The sequence below is a fragment of the Oncorhynchus mykiss genome, unplaced genomic scaffold (genome assembly GCF_013265735.2).
Source record: "Oncorhynchus mykiss isolate Arlee unplaced genomic scaffold, USDA_OmykA_1.1 un_scaffold_576, whole genome shotgun sequence".
Lineage (NCBI taxonomy): Eukaryota > Metazoa > Chordata > Actinopteri > Salmoniformes > Salmonidae > Oncorhynchus > Oncorhynchus mykiss.
The window spans coordinates 1-21,651 of record NW_023494023.1 but is presented as its reverse complement, the minus strand read 5'-3'; the positions used below and the strand labels follow the sequence as shown (position 1 = coordinate 21,651).

General features: G+C 50.3%; 3 protein-coding genes and 1 long non-coding RNA gene across 4 annotated transcripts; 3 read left to right on the top strand and 1 right to left on the bottom strand.

Moving 5' to 3' along the window:
• The first annotated feature begins 1,156 nt into the window (after positions 1-1,156).
• Positions 1,157-3,697, top strand: LOC118959989 (polysialoglycoprotein). The gene is made up of 5 exons (XM_036974465.1): positions 1,157-1,217; positions 1,392-1,457; positions 1,596-1,679; positions 1,815-1,929; positions 2,395-3,697. The coding sequence occupies exons 1-5, from the start codon at positions 1,157-1,159 to the stop codon at positions 3,695-3,697; spliced, it is 1,629 nt and encodes a 542-aa protein (XP_036830360.1).
• A 4,110-nt stretch (positions 3,698-7,807) lies between these two features.
• On the top strand, positions 7,808-9,893 carry LOC118936265 (polysialoglycoprotein-like). Its single transcript, XM_036974466.1, has 4 exons — positions 7,808-7,882; positions 8,057-8,122; positions 8,260-8,343; positions 8,479-9,893. The coding sequence occupies exons 1-4, from the start codon at positions 7,822-7,824 to the stop codon at positions 9,891-9,893; spliced, it is 1,626 nt and encodes a 541-aa protein (XP_036830361.1). The 5' UTR covers positions 7,808-7,821.
• Positions 9,894-16,079: 6,186 nt separating this feature from the next.
• On the bottom strand, positions 16,080-18,731 carry LOC118959992. The gene is made up of 3 exons (XR_005048256.1): positions 18,159-18,731; positions 16,790-16,848; positions 16,080-16,446 (listed from the first exon to the last, which is right to left on the bottom strand). It is a non-coding gene; the product is annotated as an uncharacterized LOC118959992 (long non-coding RNA).
• A 105-nt stretch (positions 18,732-18,836) lies between these two features.
• Positions 18,837-21,124, top strand: LOC110517477 (polysialoglycoprotein-like; the record flags this gene model as incomplete). The annotated part of the gene is made up of 4 exons (XM_036974461.1): positions 18,837-18,891; positions 19,066-19,131; positions 19,269-19,352; positions 19,488-21,124. Coding segments are annotated over 4 exons (1,842 nt in total), but the record flags the coding sequence as incomplete, so codon positions are not given.
• Positions 21,125-21,651: the final 527 nt, after the last annotated feature.

Sequence of the window (21,651 nt, the reverse complement as noted above, 5' to 3'; positions counted from 1 at the left end):
AACAAAGAGATCTTCTGTTGAATCTGACAATTAATCTTAATGGCTGTACAGTCGTCTCAAATAAAACTGTGAAGGCCCTCGGCGTTACTCTGGACCCTGATCTCTCTTTTGAAGAACATATCAAGACTGTTTCAAGGACAGCTTTTTTCCATCTACGTAACATTGCAAAAATCAAACTTTCTGTCCAAAAATGATGCAGAAAAATGTATCCATGCTTTTGTCACTTCTAGGTTAGACTACTGCAATGCTCTTACTTTCCGGCTACCCGGATAAAGCACTAAATAAACTTCAGTTAGTGCTAAATACGGCTGCTAGAATCCTGACTAGAACCCCAAAAATATATCATATTACTCCAGTGCTAGCCTCCCTACACTGGCTTCCTGTCAAGGCAAGGGCTGATTTCAAGGTTTTACTGCTAACCTACAAAGCATTACATGGGCTTGCTCGTACCTATCTCTCTGATTTGGTCCTGCCGTACATACCTACACGTACGCTACGGTCACAAGACGCAGGCCTCCTAATTGCTTCTTCCACATCTTTTGGTCCCTGTCTGTTTTGCTCTCAGTGAAGTGCTACTATCCCCTTGGACTACAGGTTATTGCCGTCATAAGGTGTGCGTCTGTCTGTTGGCCGGACACTTTCTACCGTTTAGGACCTTTGTGGGTAAAGGTAAAGATGGGGTATAGCAGCAGAAGTTCCTCTGAAGTCCAGTATCTGCTGGAAGGGAACCTGGTGGTACGAGAGGATGAGTGTGGGCCTGTTGTGCTTCCCCCTATCCCTCCCTCTTCTCTCTCACTGTCTGAAAAACGTAAAACGTGGATTTGGGTACAGTGTTTATTTCCCCCTAATATCTTTGAAGATTACACCTAAAATAATTAGGAATACTTCTTTCTACTGCTGATCTGAGACCATTAGGGTTAATCATTACAGATATAAATGCAATATATGGAGTAGAAAAGATTGCCTGCCCACCAACTTGATAAGAATCAACATATGTTCTACATGGTCTATTTCTATCTGAACGTAACAACTCAATCAAGCTTGTTAATTGATCGTTAAGCCATGTTTGTCAGGTAAACTAAGGTCATTAGTGGCCTATATAAGCCTCATACAGGCCATGGGAAGACATTACCTGTTGATAACACAGACTATTTTCATGATCATGGGAGGTGTGAGAGAATTGCTGCTCGTTGTGATGACTGTGGGGGTTGTCAAAGGTTGGTTCACTAATGTTTAAGGGATTTGTTTGGTAAATATGCTTAACTTTATAAGTTGGGTATTAATATTTGACTGTCTGTATCTTCCGCGTTGGTCATCTTTTATTCTTCACTGCTATTAATATATGTAGCTATTTTGTGTGAACTCAACTTCTGTCAACACTTTCTCCTCAGTTTCTTGTTACCCTGTTGGAAAGTCCCAGAAGCAAGATCAAGTCTCTCTGCAGAGGAGACTTGGAGGTAAGTGTTTCTTTCCGCAACCCTTCTAGCTATGTTCTTTGTCACTGTCTATGGTGCTGCTGTGTTTGACACTCATTCAACAGCATAGAGTAACTCAGTCTAAATAATGTTGTCAAACCTTAACCTACATTTTTTCAGAGCTGTCATCAAATGACGTCTCCATTGTGCATGCCCTGGCCTTGCTCAGATCCATAGGGTCTGACGCTAAACAAGCCAGAGAAGGTACGGCCTGAAACATATACTTTGAAAACTGTTGGGTTCATGTTGCTCAAAATTCGATTAGCAAATTGGCCTAGACCGTGTAGAACAGATGTGTTGCTGTAGAATACCCAACTGTTCCTTTTGTTTTTTCTCAAGAGTATTTAGAGACCAATGAAGTAGAATCCCAAGCTTCTCCAAACCATGGTAGCTCTCCGGCAAATGATGCCCTGTCCTCTGAGGAGAAGCTGAGGCGCGTGTCCTCGGACGACGCCACCTCTGACGCTGCGACCGGCCCGTCTGGCGACGACGCCACCTCTGAAGCTGCGACCGGCCCGTCTGGCGACGACGCCACCTCTGAAGCTGCGACCGGCCCGTCTGGCGACGACGCCACCTCTGAAGCTGCGACCGGCCCGTCTGGCGACGACGCCACCTCTGAAGCTGCGACCGGCCCGTCTGGCGACGACGCCACCTCTGAAGCTGCGACCGGCCCGTCTGGCGACGACGCCACCTCTGAAGCTGCGACCGGCCCGTCTGGCGACGACGCCACCTCTGAAGCTGCGACCGGCCCGTCTGGCGACGACGCCACCTCTGAAGCTGCGACCGGCCCGTCTGGCGACGACGCCACCTCTGAAGCTGCGACCGGCCCGTCTGGCGACGACGCCACCTCTGAAGCTGCGACCGGCCCGTCTGGCGACGACGCCACCTCTGAAGCTGCGACCGGCCCGTCTGGCGACGACGCCACCTCTGAAGCTGCGACCGGCCCGTCTGGCGACGACGCCACCTCTGAAGCTGCGACCGGCCCGTCTGGCGACGACGCCACCTCTGAAGCTGCGACCGGCCCGTCTGGCGACGACGCCACCTCTGAAGCTGCGACCGGCCCGTCTGGCGACGACGCCACCTCTGAAGCTGCGACCGGCCCGTCTGGCGACGACGCCACCTCTGAAGCTGCGACCGGCCCGTCTGGCGACGACGCCACCTCTGAAGCTGCGACCGGCCCGTCTGGCGACGACGCCACCTCTGAAGCTGCGACCGGCCCGTCTGGCGACGACGCCACCTCTGAAGCTGCGACCGGCCCGTCTGGCGACGACGCCACCTCTGAAGCTGCGACCGGCCCGTCTGGCGACGACGCCACCTCTGAAGCTGCGACCGGCCCGTCTGGCGACGACGCCACCTCTGAAGCTGCGACCGGCCCGTCTGGCGACGACGCCACCTCTGAAGCTGCGACCGGCCCGTCTGGCGACGACGCCACCTCTGAAGCTGCGACCGGCCCGTCTGGCGACGACGCCACCTCTGAAGCTGCGACCGGCCCGTCTGGCGACGACGCCACCTCTGAAGCTGCGACCGGCCCGTCTGGCGACGACGCCACCTCTGAAGCTGCGACCGGCCCGTCTGGCGACGACGCCACCTCTGAAGCTGCGACCGGCCCGTCTGGCGACGACGCCACCTCTGAAGCTGCGACCGGCCCGTCTGGCGACGACGCCACCTCTGAAGCTGCGACCGGCCCGTCTGGCGACGACGCCACCTCTGAAGCTGCGACCGGCCCGTCTGGCGACGACGCCACCTCTGAAGCTGCGACCGGCCCGTCTGGCGACGACGCCACCTCTGAAGCTGCGACCGGCCCGTCTGGCGACGACGCCACCTCTGAAGCTGCGACCGGCCCGTCTGGCGACGACGCCACCTCTGAAGCTGCGACCGGCCCGTCTGGCGACGACGCCACCTCTGAAGCTGCGACCGGCCCGTCTGGCGACGACGCCACCTCTGAAGCTGCGACCGGCCCGTCTGGCGACGACGCCACCTCTGAAGCTGCGACCGGCCCGTCTGGCGACGACGCCACCTCTGAAGCTGCGACCGGCCCGTCTGGCGACGACGCCACCTCTGAAGCTGCGACCGGCCCGTCTGGCGACGACGCCACCTCTGAAGCTGCGACCGGCCCGTCTGGCGACGACGCCACCTCTGAAGCTGCGACCGGCCCGTCTGGCGACGACGCCACCTCTGAAGCTGCGACCGGCCCGTCCGGCGACGACGCCATGGATATCTGACGTGGGACATGCAAGAGTTCATGGGTACTCTAGTCCAGTGTGTAACTGCATTTGCTTGTTTTGGCTCAATTAAACATTAACTGTAATACTTGTGTCCTCTGTATTGTTTTGGTGGTTCCTACTTGGAGTTGAGGTGTATGACCTGACTTGAGTAACTGGGGTGATGGCAACATTTATTTTGCATTATATCCATGCGCCAGCAATATTACTCAGACCCCTGTGTTTTAAATTACCAATTGACTTAAGCTACATGTGCTCAGTGTTGGTCCATTTATGCTAGTAGCATCACATGATACCTCAACAGCATTTTGACGCCATTTCCGGTCACAACTTGCAGACTTGTTTACGTGTTGCGGTGTTTTGTTGCTACATGACAACTTTACGGTTTTTACTTTTTAATTACCGTTTATATTTTTGGTTTTTCCCTCAATTTTTTCACTCGTGTCAGGGTTGCGTCAATTCGAATCTGGTATCAGGATAAATATCACAATGAGGCTTTTATTAGCTAAGCAATAAGTGGTAAATGCAATTTTCGTATATATGGGCTCTGTCCCACCTCGCAGGGCAAAACAGAACTGACTTGTTCCTGACAAAGATATTTAATATACTCTGACAGTTCCTGCTTCCGAGCCGGCCTGTCAGAGTAGACTGGGCGTGGTTTAGACTCACCCAGCCTATCGTTGATTGTTGGCGCAGAGGCTGGTCCCAGCCCCTTAAGCGCTTCAGCGGTCAGTCGTTGTAGCTGTGTAGAATATGCAGTTATCAGGCACCTGGCTCCTGTTATCTAACAAAAGACTGTTCTGAATGTGCCCCCCCCAACTCATTGCACAGTTCTGTATTTTTCCATCATGAGAAAGGCCCATGGCCCTGAAACTGAACAATGGTTCAAGTCAGCTATGTTGCATAACACATACATACATCCACACAAGCCAACAGCAGATAATATTAAATCACATATGGTAACGGGCTATAGTGCATAACACAGAATCCTCATACTCCGGACGCTTTATCTGGACATGGTTCGTCAGGACCTCCAACAGCCGAAGCTAAGTAGTAACATTAACATGATGCCTTCTAATTGCAGTCGCTGTACTCATACAGGAGAACGATCGCCTTACGGTGAGGATAGCTGTGCTACAAGCCCAGCTTCAGACGCAATCGTTAGGCAAGGGTAATTTCAGTGTAGGAAAGGATGAAACAGCGTCTGTGCCACCAGTAAGTACAGATAGTAACGTTAGTATAAATCCCCTCGCACGGTCCCCGCAGCCGGACAACTTTCTCACGGTTTCTGGAGAGAAATGCTGTAGGAATGCTCAACCGGTGTCGCTCATTCAGCCGACAAACTTCAACCGGTTTTCCCCATTAAGCAGCGAGTCGGAGTCAAAGGCCGAGCCTTCTCTTGTCTCTACTCCTCCCGTTACGGGGTCAGAGACGCCGAAGCTTCCCACCATTAGCTCTGACAAATTGAAAACTCTAGTCATTGGCGACTCCATTACCCGCAGTATTAGACTTAAAACGAATAATCAGCCGACATGTCTCTGGACCTACTCACTGTCACAGTCATACTCTGGACCTAGTTTTGTCCCATGGAATAAATGTTGTGGATCTTAATGTTTTCCCTCATAATCCTGGACTATCGGACCACCATTTTATTACGTTTGCAATTGAAACAAATAATCTGCTCAGACCCCAACCAAGGAACATCAAAAGTCGTGCTATAAATTCACAGACAACACAAAGATTCCTTGATGTCCTTCCAGACTCCCTCTGTCTACCCAAGGACGCCAGAGGACAAAAATCAGTTAACCACCTAACTGAGGAACTCAATTTAACCTTGCGCAATACCCTAGATGCAGTTGCACCCCTAAAAACTAAAAACATTTCTCATAAGAAACTAGCTCCCTGGTATACAGAAAATACCCGAGCTCTGAAGCAAGCTTCCAGAAAATTGGAACGGAAATGGCGCCACACCAAACTGGAAGTCTTCCGACTAGCTTGGAAAGACAGTACCGTGCAGTATCGAAGAGCCCTTGCTGCTGCTCGATCATCCTATTTTTCCAACTTAATTGAGGAAAATAAGAACAATCCGAAATTCGTTTTTGATACTGTCGCAAAGCTAACTAAAAAGCAGCATTCCCCAAGAGAGGATGGCTTTCACCTCAGCAGTAATAAATTCATGAACTTCTTTGAGGAAAAGATGATTATTACAAAGTAAATTACGGACTCCTCTTTAAATCTGCGTATTCCTTCAAAGCTCAGTTGTCCTGAGTCTGCACAACTCTGCCAGGACCTAGGATCAAGAGAGACACTCAAGTGTTTTAGTACTATATCCCTTGACACAATGATGAAAATAATCATGGCCTCTAAACCTTCAAGCTCCATACTGGACCCTATTCCAACTAAACTACTGAAAGAGCTGTTTCCTGTGCTTGGCCCTCCTATGTTGAACATAATAAACGGCTCTCTATCCACCGGATGTGTACCAAACTCACTAAAAGTGGCAGTAATAAAGCCTCTCTTGAAAAAGCCAAACCTTGACCCAGAAAATATAAAAAACTATCGGCCTATATCGAATCTTCCATTCCTCTCAAAATGTTTAGAAAAGGCTGTTGCGCAGCCTCTGCCTTCCTCGTCAGAGGAGGAGATAGAAGAAAACTGTTACAGTCTCTGTGAATGGTTTGTCCTCTGACAAATCAACTGTAAATTTCGATGTTCCTCAAGGTTCCGTTTTAGGACCACTATTGATTTTCACTATATATTTTACCTCTTGGGGATGTCATTCGAAAACATAATGTTAACTTTCACTGCTATGCGGATGACACACAGCTGAACATTTCAATGAAACATGGTGAAGCCCCAAAATTGCCCTCGCTAGAAGCATGTGTTTCAGACATAAGGAAGTGGATGGCTGCAAACGTTCTACTTTTAAACTCGGACAAAACAGAGATGCTTGTTCTAGGTCCCAAGAAACAAAGAGATCTTCTGTTGAATCTGACAATTAATCTTAATGGCTGTACAGTCGTCTCAAATAAAACTGTGAAGGCCCTCGGCGTTACTCTGGACCCTGATCTCTCTTTTGAAGAACATATCAAGACTGTTTCAAGGACAGCTTTTTTCCATCTACGTAACATTGCAAAAATCAAACTTTCTGTCCAAAAATGATGCAGAAAAATGTATCCATGCTTTTGTCACTTCTAGGTTAGACTACTGCAATGCTCTTACTTTCCGGCTACCCGGATAAAGCACTAAATAAACTTCAGTTAGTGCTAAATACGGCTGCTAGAATCCTGACTAGAACCCCAAAAATATATCATATTACTCCAGTGCTAGCCTCCCTACACTGGCTTCCTGTCAAGGCAAGGGCTGATTTCAAGGTTTTACTGCTAACCTACAAAGCATTACATGGGCTTGCTCGTACCTATCTCTCTGATTTGGTCCTGCCGTACATACCTACACGTACGCTACGGTCACAAGACGCAGGCCTCCTAATTGCTTCTTCCACATCTTTTGGTCCCTGTCTGTTTTGCTCTCAGTGAAGTGCTACTATCCCCTTGGACTACAGGTTATTGCCGTCATAAGGTGTGCGTCTGTCTGTTGGCCGGACACTTTCTACCGTTTAGGACCTTTGTGGGTAAAGGTAAAGATGGGGTATAGCAGCAGAAGTTCCTCTGAAGTCCAGTATCTGCTGGAAGGGAACCTGGTGGTACGAGAGGATGAGTGTGGGCCTGTTGTGCTTCCCCCTATCCCTCCCTCTTCTCTCTCACTGTCTGAAAAACGTAAAACGTGGATTTGGGTACAGTGTTTATTTCCCCCTAATATCTTTGAAGATTACACCTAAAATAATTAGGAATACTTCTTTCTACTGCTGATCTGAGACCATTAGGGTTAATCATGACAGATATAAATGCAATATATGGAGTAGAAAAGATTGCCTGCCCACCAACTTGATAAGAATCAACATATGTTCTACATGGTCTATTTCTATCTGAACGTAACAACTCAATCAAGCTTGTTAATTGATCGTTAAGCCATGTTTGTCAGGTAAACTAAGGTCATTAGTGGCCTATATAAGCCTCATACAGGCCATGGGAAGACATTACCTGTTGATAACACAGACTATTTTCATGATCATGGGAGGTGTGAGAGAATTGCTGCTCGTTGTGATGACTGTGGGGGTTGTCAAAGGTTGGTTCACTAATGTTTAAGGGATTTGTTTGGTAAATATGCTTAACTTTATAAGTTGGGTATTAATATTTGACTGTCTGTATCTTCCGCGTTGGTCATCTTTTATTCTTCACTGCTATTAATATATGTAGCTATTTTGTGTGAACTCAACTTCTGTCAACACTTTCTCCTCAGTTTCTTGTTACCCTGTTGGAAAGTCCCAGAAGCAAGATCAAGTCTCTCTGCAGAGGAGACTTGGAGGTAAGTGTTTCTTTCCGCAACCCTTCTAGCTATGTTCTTTGTCACTGTCTATGGTGCTGCTGTGTTTGACACTCATTCAACAGCATAGAGTAACTCAGTCTAAATAATGTTGTCAAACCTTAACCTACATTTTTCAGAGCTGTCATCAAATGACGTCTCCATTGTGCATGCCCTGGCCTTGCTCAGATCCATAGGGTCTGACGCTAAACAAGCCAGAGAAGGTACGGCCTGAAACATATACTTTGAAAACTGTTGGGTTCATGTTGCTCAAAATTCGATTAGCAAATTGGCCTAGACCGTGTAGAACAGATGTGTTGCTGTAGAATACCCAACTGTTCCTTTTGTTTTTTCTCAAGAGTATTTAGAGACCAATGAAGTAGAATCCCAAGCTTCTCCAAACCATGGTAGCTCTCCGGCAAATGATGCCCTGTCCTCTGAGGAGAAGCTGAGGCGCGTGTCCTCGGACGACGCCACCTCTGACGCTGCGACCGGCCCGTCTGGCGACGACGCCACCTCTGAAGCTGCGACCGGCCCGTCTGGCGACGACGCCACCTCTGAAGCTGCGACCGGCCCGTCTGGCGACGACGCCACCTCTGAAGCTGCGACCGGCCCGTCTGGCGACGACGCCACCTCTGAAGCTGCGACCGGCCCGTCTGGCGACGACGCCACCTCTGAAGCTGCGACCGGCCCGTCTGGCGACGACGCCACCTCTGAAGCTGCGACCGGCCCGTCTGGCGACGACGCCACCTCTGAAGCTGCGACCGGCCCGTCTGGCGACGACGCCACCTCTGAAGCTGCGACCGGCCCGTCTGGCGACGACGCCACCTCTGAAGCTGCGACCGGCCCGTCTGGCGACGACGCCACCTCTGAAGCTGCGACCGGCCCGTCTGGCGACGCCGCCACCTCTGAAGCTGCGACCGGCCCGTCTGGCGACGCCGCCACCTCTGAAGCTGCGACCGGCCCGTCTGGCGACGCCGCCACCTCTGAAGCTGCGACCGGCCCGTCTGGCGACGCCGCCACCTCTGAAGCTGCGACCGGCCCGTCTGGCGACGCCGCCACCTCTGAAGCTGCGACCGGCCCGTCTGGCGACGCCGCCACCTCTGAAGCTGCGACCGGCCCGTCTGGCGACGCCGCCACCTCTGAAGCTGCGACCGGCCCGTCTGGCGACGCCGCCACCTCTGAAGCTGCGACCGGCCCGTCTGGCGACGCCGCCACCTCTGAAGCTGCGACCGGCCCGTCTGGCGACGCCGCCACCTCTGAAGCTGCGACCGGCCCGTCTGGCGACGCCGCCACCTCTGAAGCTGCGACCGGCCCGTCTGGCGACGCCGCCACCTCTGAAGCTGCGACCGGCCCGTCTGGCGACGCCGCCACCTCTGAAGCTGCGACCGGCCCGTCTGGCGACGCCGCCACCTCTGAAGCTGCGACCGGCCCGTCTGGCGACGCCGCCACCTCTGAAGCTGCGACCGGCCCGTCTGGCGACGCCGCCACCTCTGAAGCTGCGACCGGCCCGTCTGGCGACGCCGCCACCTCTGAAGCTGCGACCGGCCCGTCTGGCGACGCCGCCACCTCTGAAGCTGCGACCGGCCCGTCTGGCGACGCCGCCACCTCTGAAGCTGCGACCGGCCCGTCTGGCGACGCCGCCACCTCTGAAGCTGCGACCGGCCCGTCTGGCGACGACGCCACCTCTGAAGCTGCGACCGGCCCGTCTGGCGACGACGCCACCTCTGAAGCTGCGACCGGCCCGTCCGGCGACGACGCCATGGATATCTGACGTGGGACATGCAAGAGTTCATGGGTACTCTAGTCCAGTGTGTAACTGCATTTGCTTGTTTTGGCTCAATTAAACATTAACTGTAATACTTGTGTCCTCTGTATTGTTTTGGTGGTTCCTACTTGGAGTTGAGGTGTATGACCTGACTTGAGTAACTGGGGTGATGGCAACATTTATTTTGCATTATATCCATGCGCCAGCAATATTACTCAGACCCCTGTGTTTTAAATTACCAATTGACTTAAGCTACATGTGCTCAGTGTTGGTCCATTTATGCTAGTAGCATCACATGATACCTCAACAGCATTTTGACGCCATTTCCGGTCACAACTTGCAGACTTGTTTACGTGTTGCGGTGTTTTGTTGCCTACTTTTCTACCTGACAACTTTACGGTTTTTACTTTTTAATTACCGTTTATATTTTTGGTTTTTCCCTCAATTTTTTCACTCGTGTCAGGGTTGCGTCAATTCGAATCTGGTATCAGGATAAATATCACAATGAGGCTTTTATTAGCTAAGCAATAAGTGGTAAATGCAATTTTCGTATATATGGGCTCTGTCCCACCTCGCAGGGCAAAACAGAACTGACTTGTTCCTGACAAAGATATTTAATATACTCTGACAGTTCCTGCTTCCGAGCCGGCCTGTCAGAGTAGACTGGGCGTGGTTTAGACTCACCCAGCCCATCGTTGATTGTTGGCGCAGAGGCTGGTCCCAGCCCCTTAAGCGCTTCAGCGGTCAGTCGTTGTAGCTGTGTAGAATATGCAGTTATCAGGCACCTGGCTCCTGTTATCTAACAAAAGACTGTTCTGAATGTGCCCCCCCCAACTCATTGCACAGTTCTGTATTTTTCCATCATGAGAAAGGCCCATGGCCCTGAAACTGAACAATGGTTCAAGTCAGCTATGTTGCATAACACATACATACATCCACACAAGCCAACAGCAGATAATATTAAATCACATATGGTAACGGGCTATAGTGCATAACACAGAATCCTCATACTCCGGACGCTTTATCTGGACATGGTTCGTCAGGACCTCCAACAGCCGAAGCTAAGTAGTAACATTAACATGATGCCTTCTAATTGCAGTCGCTGTACTCATACAGGAGAACGATCGCCTTACGGTGAGGATAGCTGTGCTACAAGCCCAGCTTCAGACGCAATCGTTAGGCAAGGGTAATTTCAGTGTAGGAAAGGATGAAACAGCGTCTGTGCCACCAGTAAGTACAGATAGTAACGTTAGTATAAATCCCCTCGCACGGTCCCCGCAGCCGGACAACTTTCTCACGGTTTCTGGAGAGAAATGCTGTAGGAATGCTCAACCGGTGTCGCTCATTCAGCCGACAAACTTCAACCGGTTTTCCCCATTAAGCAGCGAGTCGGAGTCAAAGGCCGAGCCTTCTCTTGTCTCTACTCCTCCCGTTACGGGGTCAGAGACGCCGAAGCTTCCCACCATTAGCTCTGACAAATTGAAAACTCTAGTCATTGGCGACTCCATTACCCGCAGTATTAGACTTAAAACGAATAATCAGCCGACATGTCTCTGGACCTACTCACTGTCACAGTCATACTCTGGACCTAGTTTTGTCCCATGGAATAAATGTTGTGGATCTTAATGTTTTCCCTCATAATCCTGGACTATCGGACCACCATTTTATTACGTTTGCAATTGCAACAAATAATCTGCTCAGACCCCAACCAAGGAACATCAAAAGTCGTGCTATAAATTCACAGACAACACAAAGATTCCTTGATGTCCTTCCAGACTCCCTCTGTCTACCCAAGGACGCCAGAGGACAAAAATCAGTTAACCACCTAACTGAGGAACTCAATTTAACCTTGCGCAATACCCTAGATGCAGTTGCACCCCTAAAAACTAAAAACATTTCTCATAAGAAACTAGCTCCCTGGTATACAGAAAATACCCGAGCTCTGAAGCAAGCTTCCAGAAAATTGGAACGGAAATGGCGCCACACCAAACTGGAAGTCTTCCGACTAGCTTGGAAAGACAGTACCGTGCAGTATCGAAGAGCCCTTGCTGCTGCTCGATCATCCTATTTTTCCAACTTAATTGAGGAAAATAAGAACAATCCGAAATTCGTTTTTGATACTGTCGCAAAGCTAACTAAAAAGCAGCATTCCCCAAGAGAGGATGGCTTTCACCTCAGCAGTAATAAATTCATGAACTTCTTTGAGGAAAAGATGATGATTAGAAAGTAAATTACGGACTCCTCTTTAAATCTGCGTATTCCTTCAAAGCTCAGTTGTCCTGAGTCTGCACAACTCTGCCTGGACCTAGGATCAAGAGAGACACTCAAGTGTTTTAGTATTATATCCCTTGACACAATGATGAAAATAATCATGGCCTCTAAACCTTCAAGCTCCATACTGGACCCTATTCCAACTAAACTACTGAAAGAGCTGCTTCCTGTGCTTGGCCCTCCTATGTTGAACATAATAAACGGCTCTCTATCCACCGGATGTGCACCAAACTCACTAAAAGTGGCAGTAATAAAGCCTCTCTTGAAAAAGCCTAACCTTGACCCAGAAAATATAAAAAACTATCGGCCTATATCGAATCTTCCATTCCTCTCAAAATGTTTAGAAAAGGCTGTTGCGCAGCAACTCACTGCCTTCCTGAAGACAAACAATGTATACGAAATGCTTCAGTCTGGTTTTAGACCCCATCATAGCACTGAGACTGCACTTGTGAAGGTGGTAAATTACCTTTTAATGGCATCAGACCTGGGCTCTGCATCTGTCCTCGTGCTCCTAGACCTTAGTGCTGCTTTTGATACCATCGATCACCACATTCTTTTGGAGAGATTGGAAACCCAAATTGGTCTATACGGACAAGTTCTGGCCTGGTAGATCTGTAGATCTTATCTGTCGGAAAGATATCAGTTTGTCTCTGTCACGCCCTGGTCTTAGTATTTTGTGTTTTCTTTATTATTTTGGTCAGGCAAGGGTGTGACATGGGTTTATTATGTGGTGTGTTTTGTCTTGGTTTTTTTTGGTAGGTATTGGGATTGTATTATAGTAGGGTTATCTAGTATAGTCTATGGCTGTCTGGAGTGGTTCTCAATCAGAGGCAGGTGTTTATCGTTGTCTCTGATTGGGAACCATATTTAGGCAGCCATATTCTTTGAGTGTTTCGTGGGTGATTGTTCCTGTTTCTGTGTTATTTTGCACCAGTCTAGGCTGTTTCGGTTTTGTATTGTTCGTGTTTATTCGTTATTAAACATGTATGAAAATTAACACGCTGCATTTTGGTCCGATCCTTGCTACACCTCCTCGTCAGAGGAGGAGATAGAAGAAAACCGTTACAGTCTCTGTGAATCAAATCAAATTTATTTATATAGCCCTTCATACATCAGCTGATATCTCAAAGTGCTGTACAGAAACCCAGCCTAAAACCCCAAACAGCAAGCAATGCAGGTGTAGAAGCACGGTGGCTAGGAAAAACTCCCTAGAAAGGCCAAAACCTAGGAAGAAACCTAGAGAGGAACCAGGCTATGTGGGGTGGCCAGTCCTCTTCTGGCTGTGCCGGGTGGAGATTATAACAGAACATGGCCAAGATGTTCAAATGTTCATAAATGACCAGCAGGGTCGAATAATAATAAGGCAGAACAGTTGAAACTGGAGCAGCAGCACAGTCAGGTGGACTGGGGACAGCAAGGAGTCATCATGTCAGGTATTCCTGGGGCATGGTCCTAGGGCTCAGGTCCTCCGAGAGAGAGAAATAAAGAGAGAATTAGAGAGAGCATATGTGGGATGGCCAGTCCTCTTCTGGCTGTGCCGGGTGGAGATTATAACAGAACATGGCCAAGATGTTCAAATGTTCATAAATGACCAGCATGGTCAGATAATAATGATCACAGGCAGAACAGTTGAAACTGGAGCAGCAGCACGGCCAGGTGGACTGGGGACAGCAAGGAGTCATCATGTCAGGTAGTCCTGGGGCATGGTCCTAGGGCTCAGGTCCTCCGAGAGAGAGAAAGAGAGAAGGAGAGAATTAGAGAACGCACACTTAGATTCACACAGGACACCGAATAGGACAGGAGAAGTACTCCAGATATAACAAACTGACCCTAGCCCCCCGACACATAAACTACTGCAGCATAAATACTGGAGGCTGAGACAGGAGGGGTCAGGAGACACTGTGGCCCCATCCGAGGACACCCCCGGACAGGGCCAAACAGGAAGGATATAACCCCACCCACTTTGCCAAAGCACAGCCCCCACACCACTAGAGGAATATCTTCAACCACCAACTTACCATCCTGAGACAAGGCTGAGTATAGCCCACAAAGACCTCCGCCACGGCACAACCCAAGGTGGGGGTGGGGGGTGGGGGGGGGGGGGGGGGGTGACCACATCAGTGAATCAACCCACTCAGGTGACGCACCCCCTCCAGGGACGGCATGAGAGAGCCCCAGTAAGCCAGTGACTCAGCCCCTGTAATAGGGTTAGAGGCAGAGAATCCCAGTGGAAAGAGGGGAACCGGCCAGGCAGAGACAGCAAGGGCGGTTCGTTGCTCCAGAGCCTTTCCGTTCACCCTCCCACTCCTGGGCCAGACTACACTCAATCATATGACCCACTGAAGAGATGAGTCTTCAGTAGAGACTTAAAGGTTGAGACCGAGTTTGCGTCTCTGACATGGGTAGGCAGACCGTTCCATAAAAATGGAGCTCTATAGGAGAAAGCCCTGCCTCCAGCTGTTTGCTTAGAAATTCTAGGGACAACTAGGAGGCCTGCGTCTTGTGACCGTAGCATACGTGTAGGTATGTACGGCAGGACCAAATCAGAGAGATAGGTAGGAGCAAGCCCATGTAATGCTTTGTAGGTTAGCAGTAAAACCTTGAAATCAGCCCTTGACAGGAAGCCAGTGTAGAGACGCTAGCACTGGAGTAATATGATCACATTTTTTGGTTCTAGTCTAACAGCCGTATTTAGCACTAACTAAGTGCTTTATCCGGGTAGCCGGAAAGTAGAGCATTGCAGTAGTCTAACCTAGAAGTGACAAAAGCATGGATAAATTTTTCTGCATAATTTTTGGACAGAAAGTTTCTGATTTTTGCAATGTTACGTAGATGGAAAAAAGCTGTCCTTGAAATGGTCTTGATATGTTCTTCAAAAGAGAGATCAGGGTCCAGAGTAACGCCGAGGTCCTTCACAGTTTTATTTGAGACGACTGTACAACCATTAAGATTAATTGTCAGATTCAACAGAAGATCTCTTTGTTTCTTGGGACCTAGAACAAGCATCTCTGTTTTGTCCGAGTTAAAAGTAGAACGTTTGCAGCCATCCACTTCCTTATGTCTGAAACACATTATTCTAGCAAGGGCAATTTTGGGGCTTCCCATGTTTCATTGAAATGTACAGCTGTGTGTCATCCGCATAGCAGTGAAAGTTAACATTATGTTTTCGAATAACATCCCCAAGAGGTAAAATATATAGTGAAAACAATAGTGGTCCTAAAACGGAACCTTGAGGAACACCGAAATTTACAGTTGATTTGTCAGAGGACAAACCATTCACAGAGACAAACTGATATCTTTCCGACAGATAAGATCTAAACCAGGCCAGAACTTGTCCGTGTAGACCAATTTGGGTTTCCAATCTCTCCAAAAGAATGTGGTGATCGATGGTATCAAAAGCAGCACTAAGGTCTAGGAGCACGAGGACAGATGCAGAGCCTCGGTCCGATGCCATTAAAATGTAATTTACCACCTTCACAAGTGCCGTCTCAGTGCTATGATGGGGTCTAAAACCAGACTGAAGCATTTCGTATACATTGTTTGTCTTCAGGAAGGCAGTGACTTGTTGCGCAACAGCCTTTTCTAAAATTTTTGAGAGGAATGGAAGATTCGATATAGGCCGATAGATTTTTATATTTTCTGGGTCAAGGTTTGGCTTTTTCAAGAGAGGCTTTATTACTGCCACTTTTAGTGAGTTTGGTACACATCCGGTGGATAGAGAGCCGTTTATTATGTTCAACATAGGAGGGCCAAGCACAGGAAGCAGCTCTTTCAGTAGTTTAGTTGGAATAGGGTCCAGTATGCAGCTTGAAGGTTTAGAGGCCATGATTATTTTCATCATTGTGTCAAGAGATATAGTACTAAAACACTTGAGCGTCTCTCTTGATCCTAGCTCCTGGCAGAGTTGTGCAGACTCAGGACAACTGAGCTTTGAAGGAATACGCAGATTTAAGGAGGAGTCCAAAATTTGCTTTCTAATAATCATAATCTTTTCCTCAAAGAAGTTCATGAATTTATTACTGCTAAAGTGAAAGTCATCCAGGTCCAGAGGGGTGCGCCCCTGGCTGTCCCTCACGTCTAGATCCAGCAGAGACTGAACCAGGACCTCCATAGCATGGTGGTGACTGTGGTACGCCTGAATAGATATTCACTCTTAATATAATCAATGTCCTAGAGTAGACCCGTGGTACGCCTGAACAGAAATACAGTGCTAGACCTCTAAAGTAGACCAGAGTCTTTCAATCGGGAGCCCATTTTTGCTCCCGCCCAGCATCAACATCGGAGGTTCCTGCCAAGCGTGGGATTGAGAAACAAAAACTCTACTTCTCTTCTGAGGTTGATTAACTCAAATGGCAAAATAAGGAAATCATCCTCATCATCACTGTGTAGAATATGTATTTTACACTAATCGGGAATAGATCGGAATATGGTGTGTAAGTCTGTCTGGACAGTCAACTTCCTGTGGAAAATCTACACCATGCTTGCATCCCCGATAGCACCCTATTCCCTATGTAGTGAACTACTTTTGATCAGGGCCTATAAGGTTCTGGTCAAACGTAGTGTACTAAATAGGGAATAGGGTGCCATTTGTCATATGGAGACCACTACAGGAGCAGGTAGGCTTTACTCACAGCGAGGTGTAGAGGGCTGATGGGAGCTCTGACATCAGAGTCGTTCAGGATGTCTGTCCCTGAGGTTTCAATTAGTTGAGGAAAGACAAGAACGGCCAGTTCAGACTTGGAAAAAGAACATCAAGAGTGACGATGCGTCCACGACAAACATGCAGCCACACCTTAAAACCTACTGTTGGGTTCTGAGAATATGAAATATACTAATTCATGTCACTGAGGGAGAGAGCTTAATGTATAACGTTTACATTATGTCAGGATATGTTATTGTTAGCCATCAGGCATCCTATGGGTGGGATCCTCTGGGATGAGAAGAGACACAGTCTGGTACCAATCACCATGTCAGCCTTGAGTTGGGGAGGAGTGAGCACTTTGGGGTAGCGGTCAGGTCAGATGAATTGAGGAAGAACAGATATCACCAAGGTTCTGTCTAGCAACAGAGATGCATTGGCTGTTTAGAGGTGTAGGAGCAGACTCAGCATTGGAGAGAGGATTAAATATCAGTGCTTGTGTGAATATGTTTTTTGTCTAATGCAGCTGTCTTGACCCTCTGGGAAGAATAAACTTGGTTCAAGCATTCATAGTGTCCGTCGAGTTTTTACTCTGAGAATTAGAACCTAACAGTTGGCACTGCGAGCAGGGTTCACCGCGATTTGCAGTCGAACTAGAGATTAAGAAACAGTGAAACAGAAACAAGGTAAGCAAAGTTCCTACACCCGTTATCACTAATTCTGACATCTTGGGGAGATGAGAGTCGTAGGCTGAACCAATTATAGGGTACGAACCTAGAAAGCCTGAGCTTATTCAGTAGTCCCATTGTATTACGACCGGTCGTAGCTTTGTGGTATATGGTAAGTCCCGGAAGGTAAACCCAAACCTGTAGAGGGTAACTCCTAGGGGGTAAATCCCGAGTAGGTTGGTTCCTGCTTGTACTATAAGAATAGGGTGAGTCCCGGAAGGTAAGCCCGAGCAGGCAGGTACCTGCAAAGGGTAAGTCCTAGGTGGTAAGACCCGGGCGGGGTTGGTTACCTGCTATACCTGTAACGAGAGGGTGAAAGTCTCAGCCGCAGTGGCCATGCGGCAGTAGAGTGGGTGTGGATGGATAAAGTGACATGCTTGTGTACTAGGATAAAATGTTGCCATTCAGGGTTAGAAGAACAGCAAAAAGATACTCAAACGCTGTTGGATTTGGGTGTATTAGCAGTAGCAATAAAGAGAGGTTGGTTTTATGCCCTGTTGGGGTGGGGAACCATGACAGATTATGTGGAAATAGGAAGACAAGTGTGAATCATTTTGGTAATGTGTGTTATCAACAACAGTGATATTTGAACAGATTGGAGATGACTATCCATAACAATAAAATCCTTCATACCATGCTTGTCCTGCCCCACAGCTGTAGACACAGCCTTCTCCAGGTCCTCAGACACTAGCTGGAGATCCATTACAGGATGTCTGTCACCTCACTGAGCCCCTATTGCAGGTTAGGGGTCACATCCACTTGAATGTCCTTCATATGACGAACCTCCTACAGAGCAAATGAGGAAAACATGATATATTAGGATTTATGTTAGTAGCAATAGAATATGGGAATTTTATCTCAACGCTACCTACAGCTAACATATTTATTTATGTATGTGATCTATGTAAATAAATAAATATATCACAGCTGTAAAACTGTGAAGGACTATAGGTGGAGGCCTACCCATTTCCCAGGAGCATTGTAAAACGTGGATTTGGGTACAGTGTTTATTTCCCCCTAATATCTTTGAAGATTACACCTAAAATAATTAGGCCTACTTCTTTCTAATGCTGATCTGAGACCATTAGGGTTAATCATTACAGATATAAATGCAATATATGGAGTAGAAAAGATTGCCTGCCCACCAACTTGATAAGAATCAACATATGTTCTACATGGTCTATTTCTATCTGAACGTAACAACTCAATCAAGCTTGTTAATTGATCGTTAAGCCATGTTTGTCATATATAAGCCTCATACAGGCCATGGGAAGACATTACCTGTTGATAACACAGACTATTTTCATCATCATGGGAGGTGTGAGAGAATTGCTGCTCGTTGTGATGACTGTGGGGGTTGTCAAAGGTTGGTTCACTAATGTTTAAGGGATTTGTTTGGTAAATATGCTTAACTTTATAAGTTGGGTATTAATATTTGACTGTCTGTATCTTCCGCGTTGGTCATCTTTTATTCTTCACTGCTATTAATATATGTAGCTATTTTGTGTGAACTCAACTTCTGTCAACACTTTCTCCTCAGTTTCTTGTTACCCTGTTGGAAAGTCCCAGAAGCAAGATCAAGTCTCTCTGCAGAGGAGACTTGGAGGTAAGTGTTTCTTTCCGCAACCCTTCTAGCTATGTTCTTTGTCACTGTCTATGGTGCTGCTGTGTTTGACACTCATTCAACAGCATAGAGTAACTCAGTCTAAATAATGTTGTCAAACCTTAACCTACATTTTTCAGAGCTGTCATCAAATGACGTCTCCATTGTGCATGCCCTGGCCTTGCTCCGATCCATAGGGTCTGACGCTAAACAAGCCAGAGAAGGTACGGCCTGAAACATATACTTTGAAAACTGTAGGGTTCATGTTGCTCAAAATTCGATTAGCAATTTGGCCTAGACCGTGTAGAACAGATGTGTTGCTGTAGAATACCCAACTGTTCCTTTTGTTTTTTCTCAAGAGTATTTAGAGACCAATGAAGTAGAATCCCAAGCTTCTCCAAACCATGGTAGCTCTCCGGCAAATGATGCCCTGTCCTCTGAGGAGAAGCTGAGGCGCATGTCCTCGGAGGACGCCGCCACCTCTGAAGCTGCGACCGGCCCGTCTGGCGACGCCGCCACCTCTGAAGCTGCGACCGGCCCGTCTGGCGACGACGCCACCTCTGAAGCTGCGACCGGCCCGTCTGGCGACGACGCCACCTCTGAAGCTGCGACCGGCCCGTCTGGCGACGACGCCACCTCTGAAGCTGCGACCGGCCCGTCTGGCGACGACGCCACCTCTGAAGCTGCGACCGGCCCGTCTGGCGACGACGCCACCTCTGAAGCTGCGACCGGCCCGTCTGGCGACGACGCCACCTCTGAAGCTGCGACCGGCCCGTCTGGCGACGACGCCACCTCTGAAGCTGCGACCGGCCCGTCTGGCGACGACGCCACCTCTGAAGCTGCGACCGGCCCGTCTGGCGACGACGCCACCTCTGAAGCTGCGACCGGCCCGTCTGGCGACGACGCCACCTCTGAAGCTGCGACCGGCCCGTCTGGCGACGACGCCACCTCTGAAGCTGCGACCGGCCCGTCTGGCGACGACGCCACCTCTGAAGCTGCGACCGGCCCGTCTGGCGACGACGCCACCTCTGAAGCTGCGACCGGCCCGTCTGGCGACGACGCCACCTCTGAAGCTGCGACCGGCCCGTCTGGCGACGACGCCACCTCTGAAGCTGCGACCGGCCCGTCTGGCGACGACGCCACCTCTGAAGCTGCGACCGGCCCGTCTGGCGACGACGCCACCTCTGAAGCTGCGACCGTCCCGTCTGGCGACGACGCCACCTCTGAAGCTGCGACCGGCCCGTCTGGCGACGACGCCACCTCTGAAGCTGCGACCGGCCCGTCTGGCGACGACGCCACCTCTGAAGCTGCGACCGGCCCGTCTGGCGACGACGCCACCTCTGAAGCTGCGACCGGCCCGTCTGGCGACGACGCCACCTCTGAAGCTGCGACCGGCCCGTCTGGCGACGACGCCACCTCTGAAGCTGCGACCGGCCCGTCTGGCGACGACGCCACCTCTGAAGCTGCGACCGGCCCGTCTGGCGACGACGCCACCTCTGAAGCTGCGACCGGCCCGTCTGGCGACGACGCCACCTCTGAAGCTGCGACCGGCCCGTCTGGCGACGACGCCACCTCTGAAGCTGCGACCGGCCCGTCTGGCGACGACGCCACCTCTGAAGCTGCGACCGGCCCGTCTGGCGACGACGCCACCTCTGAAGCTGCGACCGGCCCGTCTGGCGACGACGCCACCTCTGAAGCTGCGACCGGCCCGTCTGGCGACGACGCCACCTCTGAAGCTGCGACCGGCCCGTCTGGCGACGACGCCACCTCTGAAGCTGCGACCGGCCCGTCTGGCGACGACGCCACCTCTGAAGCTGCGACCGGCCCGTCTGGCGACGACGCCACCTCTGAAGCTGCGACCGGCCCGTCTGGCGACGACGCCACCTCTGAAGCTGCGACCGGCCCGTCTGGCGACGACGCCACCTCTGAAGCTGCGACCGGCCCGTCTGGCGACGACGCCACCTCTGAAGCTGCGACCGGCCCGTCTGGCGACGACGCCACCTCTGAAGCTGCGACCGGCCCGTCTGGCGACGACGCCACCTCTGAAGCTGCGACCGGCCCGTCTGGCGACGACGCCACCTCTGAAGCTGCGACCGGCCCGTCTGGCGACGACGCCACCTCTGAAGCTGCGACCGGCCCGTCTGGCGACGACGCCACCTCTGAAGCTGCGACCGGCCCGTCTGGCGACGACGCCACCTCTGAAGCTGCGACCGGCCCGTCTGGCGACGACGCCACCTCTGAAGCTGCGACCGGCCCGTCTGGCGACGACGCCACCTCTGAAGCTGCGACCGGCCCGTCTGGCGACGACGCCACCTCTGAAGCTGCGACCGGCCCGTCTGGCGACGACGCCACCTCTGAAGCTGCGACCGGCCCGTCTGGCGACGACGCCACCTCTGAAGCTGCGACCGGCCCGTCTGGCGACGACGCCACCTCTGAAGCTGCGACCGGCCCGTCTGGCGACGACGCCACCTCTGAAGCTGCGACCGGCCCGTCTGGCGACGACGCCACCTCTGAAGCTGCGAC

Excerpts from the sequence above, each read along its gene's own strand:
- LOC118959989 (XM_036974465.1), top strand. The coding sequence starts at position 1,157 with ATGATCATGGGAGGTGTGAGAGAATTGCTGCTCGTTGTGATGACTGTG. Across the intron at positions 1,680-1,814 it reads CGCTAAACAAGCCAGAGAAG|AGTATTTAGAGACCAATGAA; the intron begins GTACGGCCTGAA and ends TTTTTTCTCAAG. Across the intron at positions 1,930-2,394 it reads CGCGTGTCCTCGGACGACGC|CGCCACCTCTGAAGCTGCGA; the intron begins CACCTCTGACGC and ends GTCTGGCGACGA.
- LOC118936265 (XM_036974466.1), top strand. The coding sequence starts at position 7,822 with ATGATCATGGGAGGTGTGAGAGAATTGCTGCTCGTTGTGATGACTGTG. Across the intron at positions 8,123-8,259 it reads TCTGCAGAGGAGACTTGGAG|AGCTGTCATCAAATGACGTC; the intron begins GTAAGTGTTTCT and ends TACATTTTTCAG. Across the intron at positions 8,344-8,478 it reads CGCTAAACAAGCCAGAGAAG|AGTATTTAGAGACCAATGAA; the intron begins GTACGGCCTGAA and ends TTTTTTCTCAAG.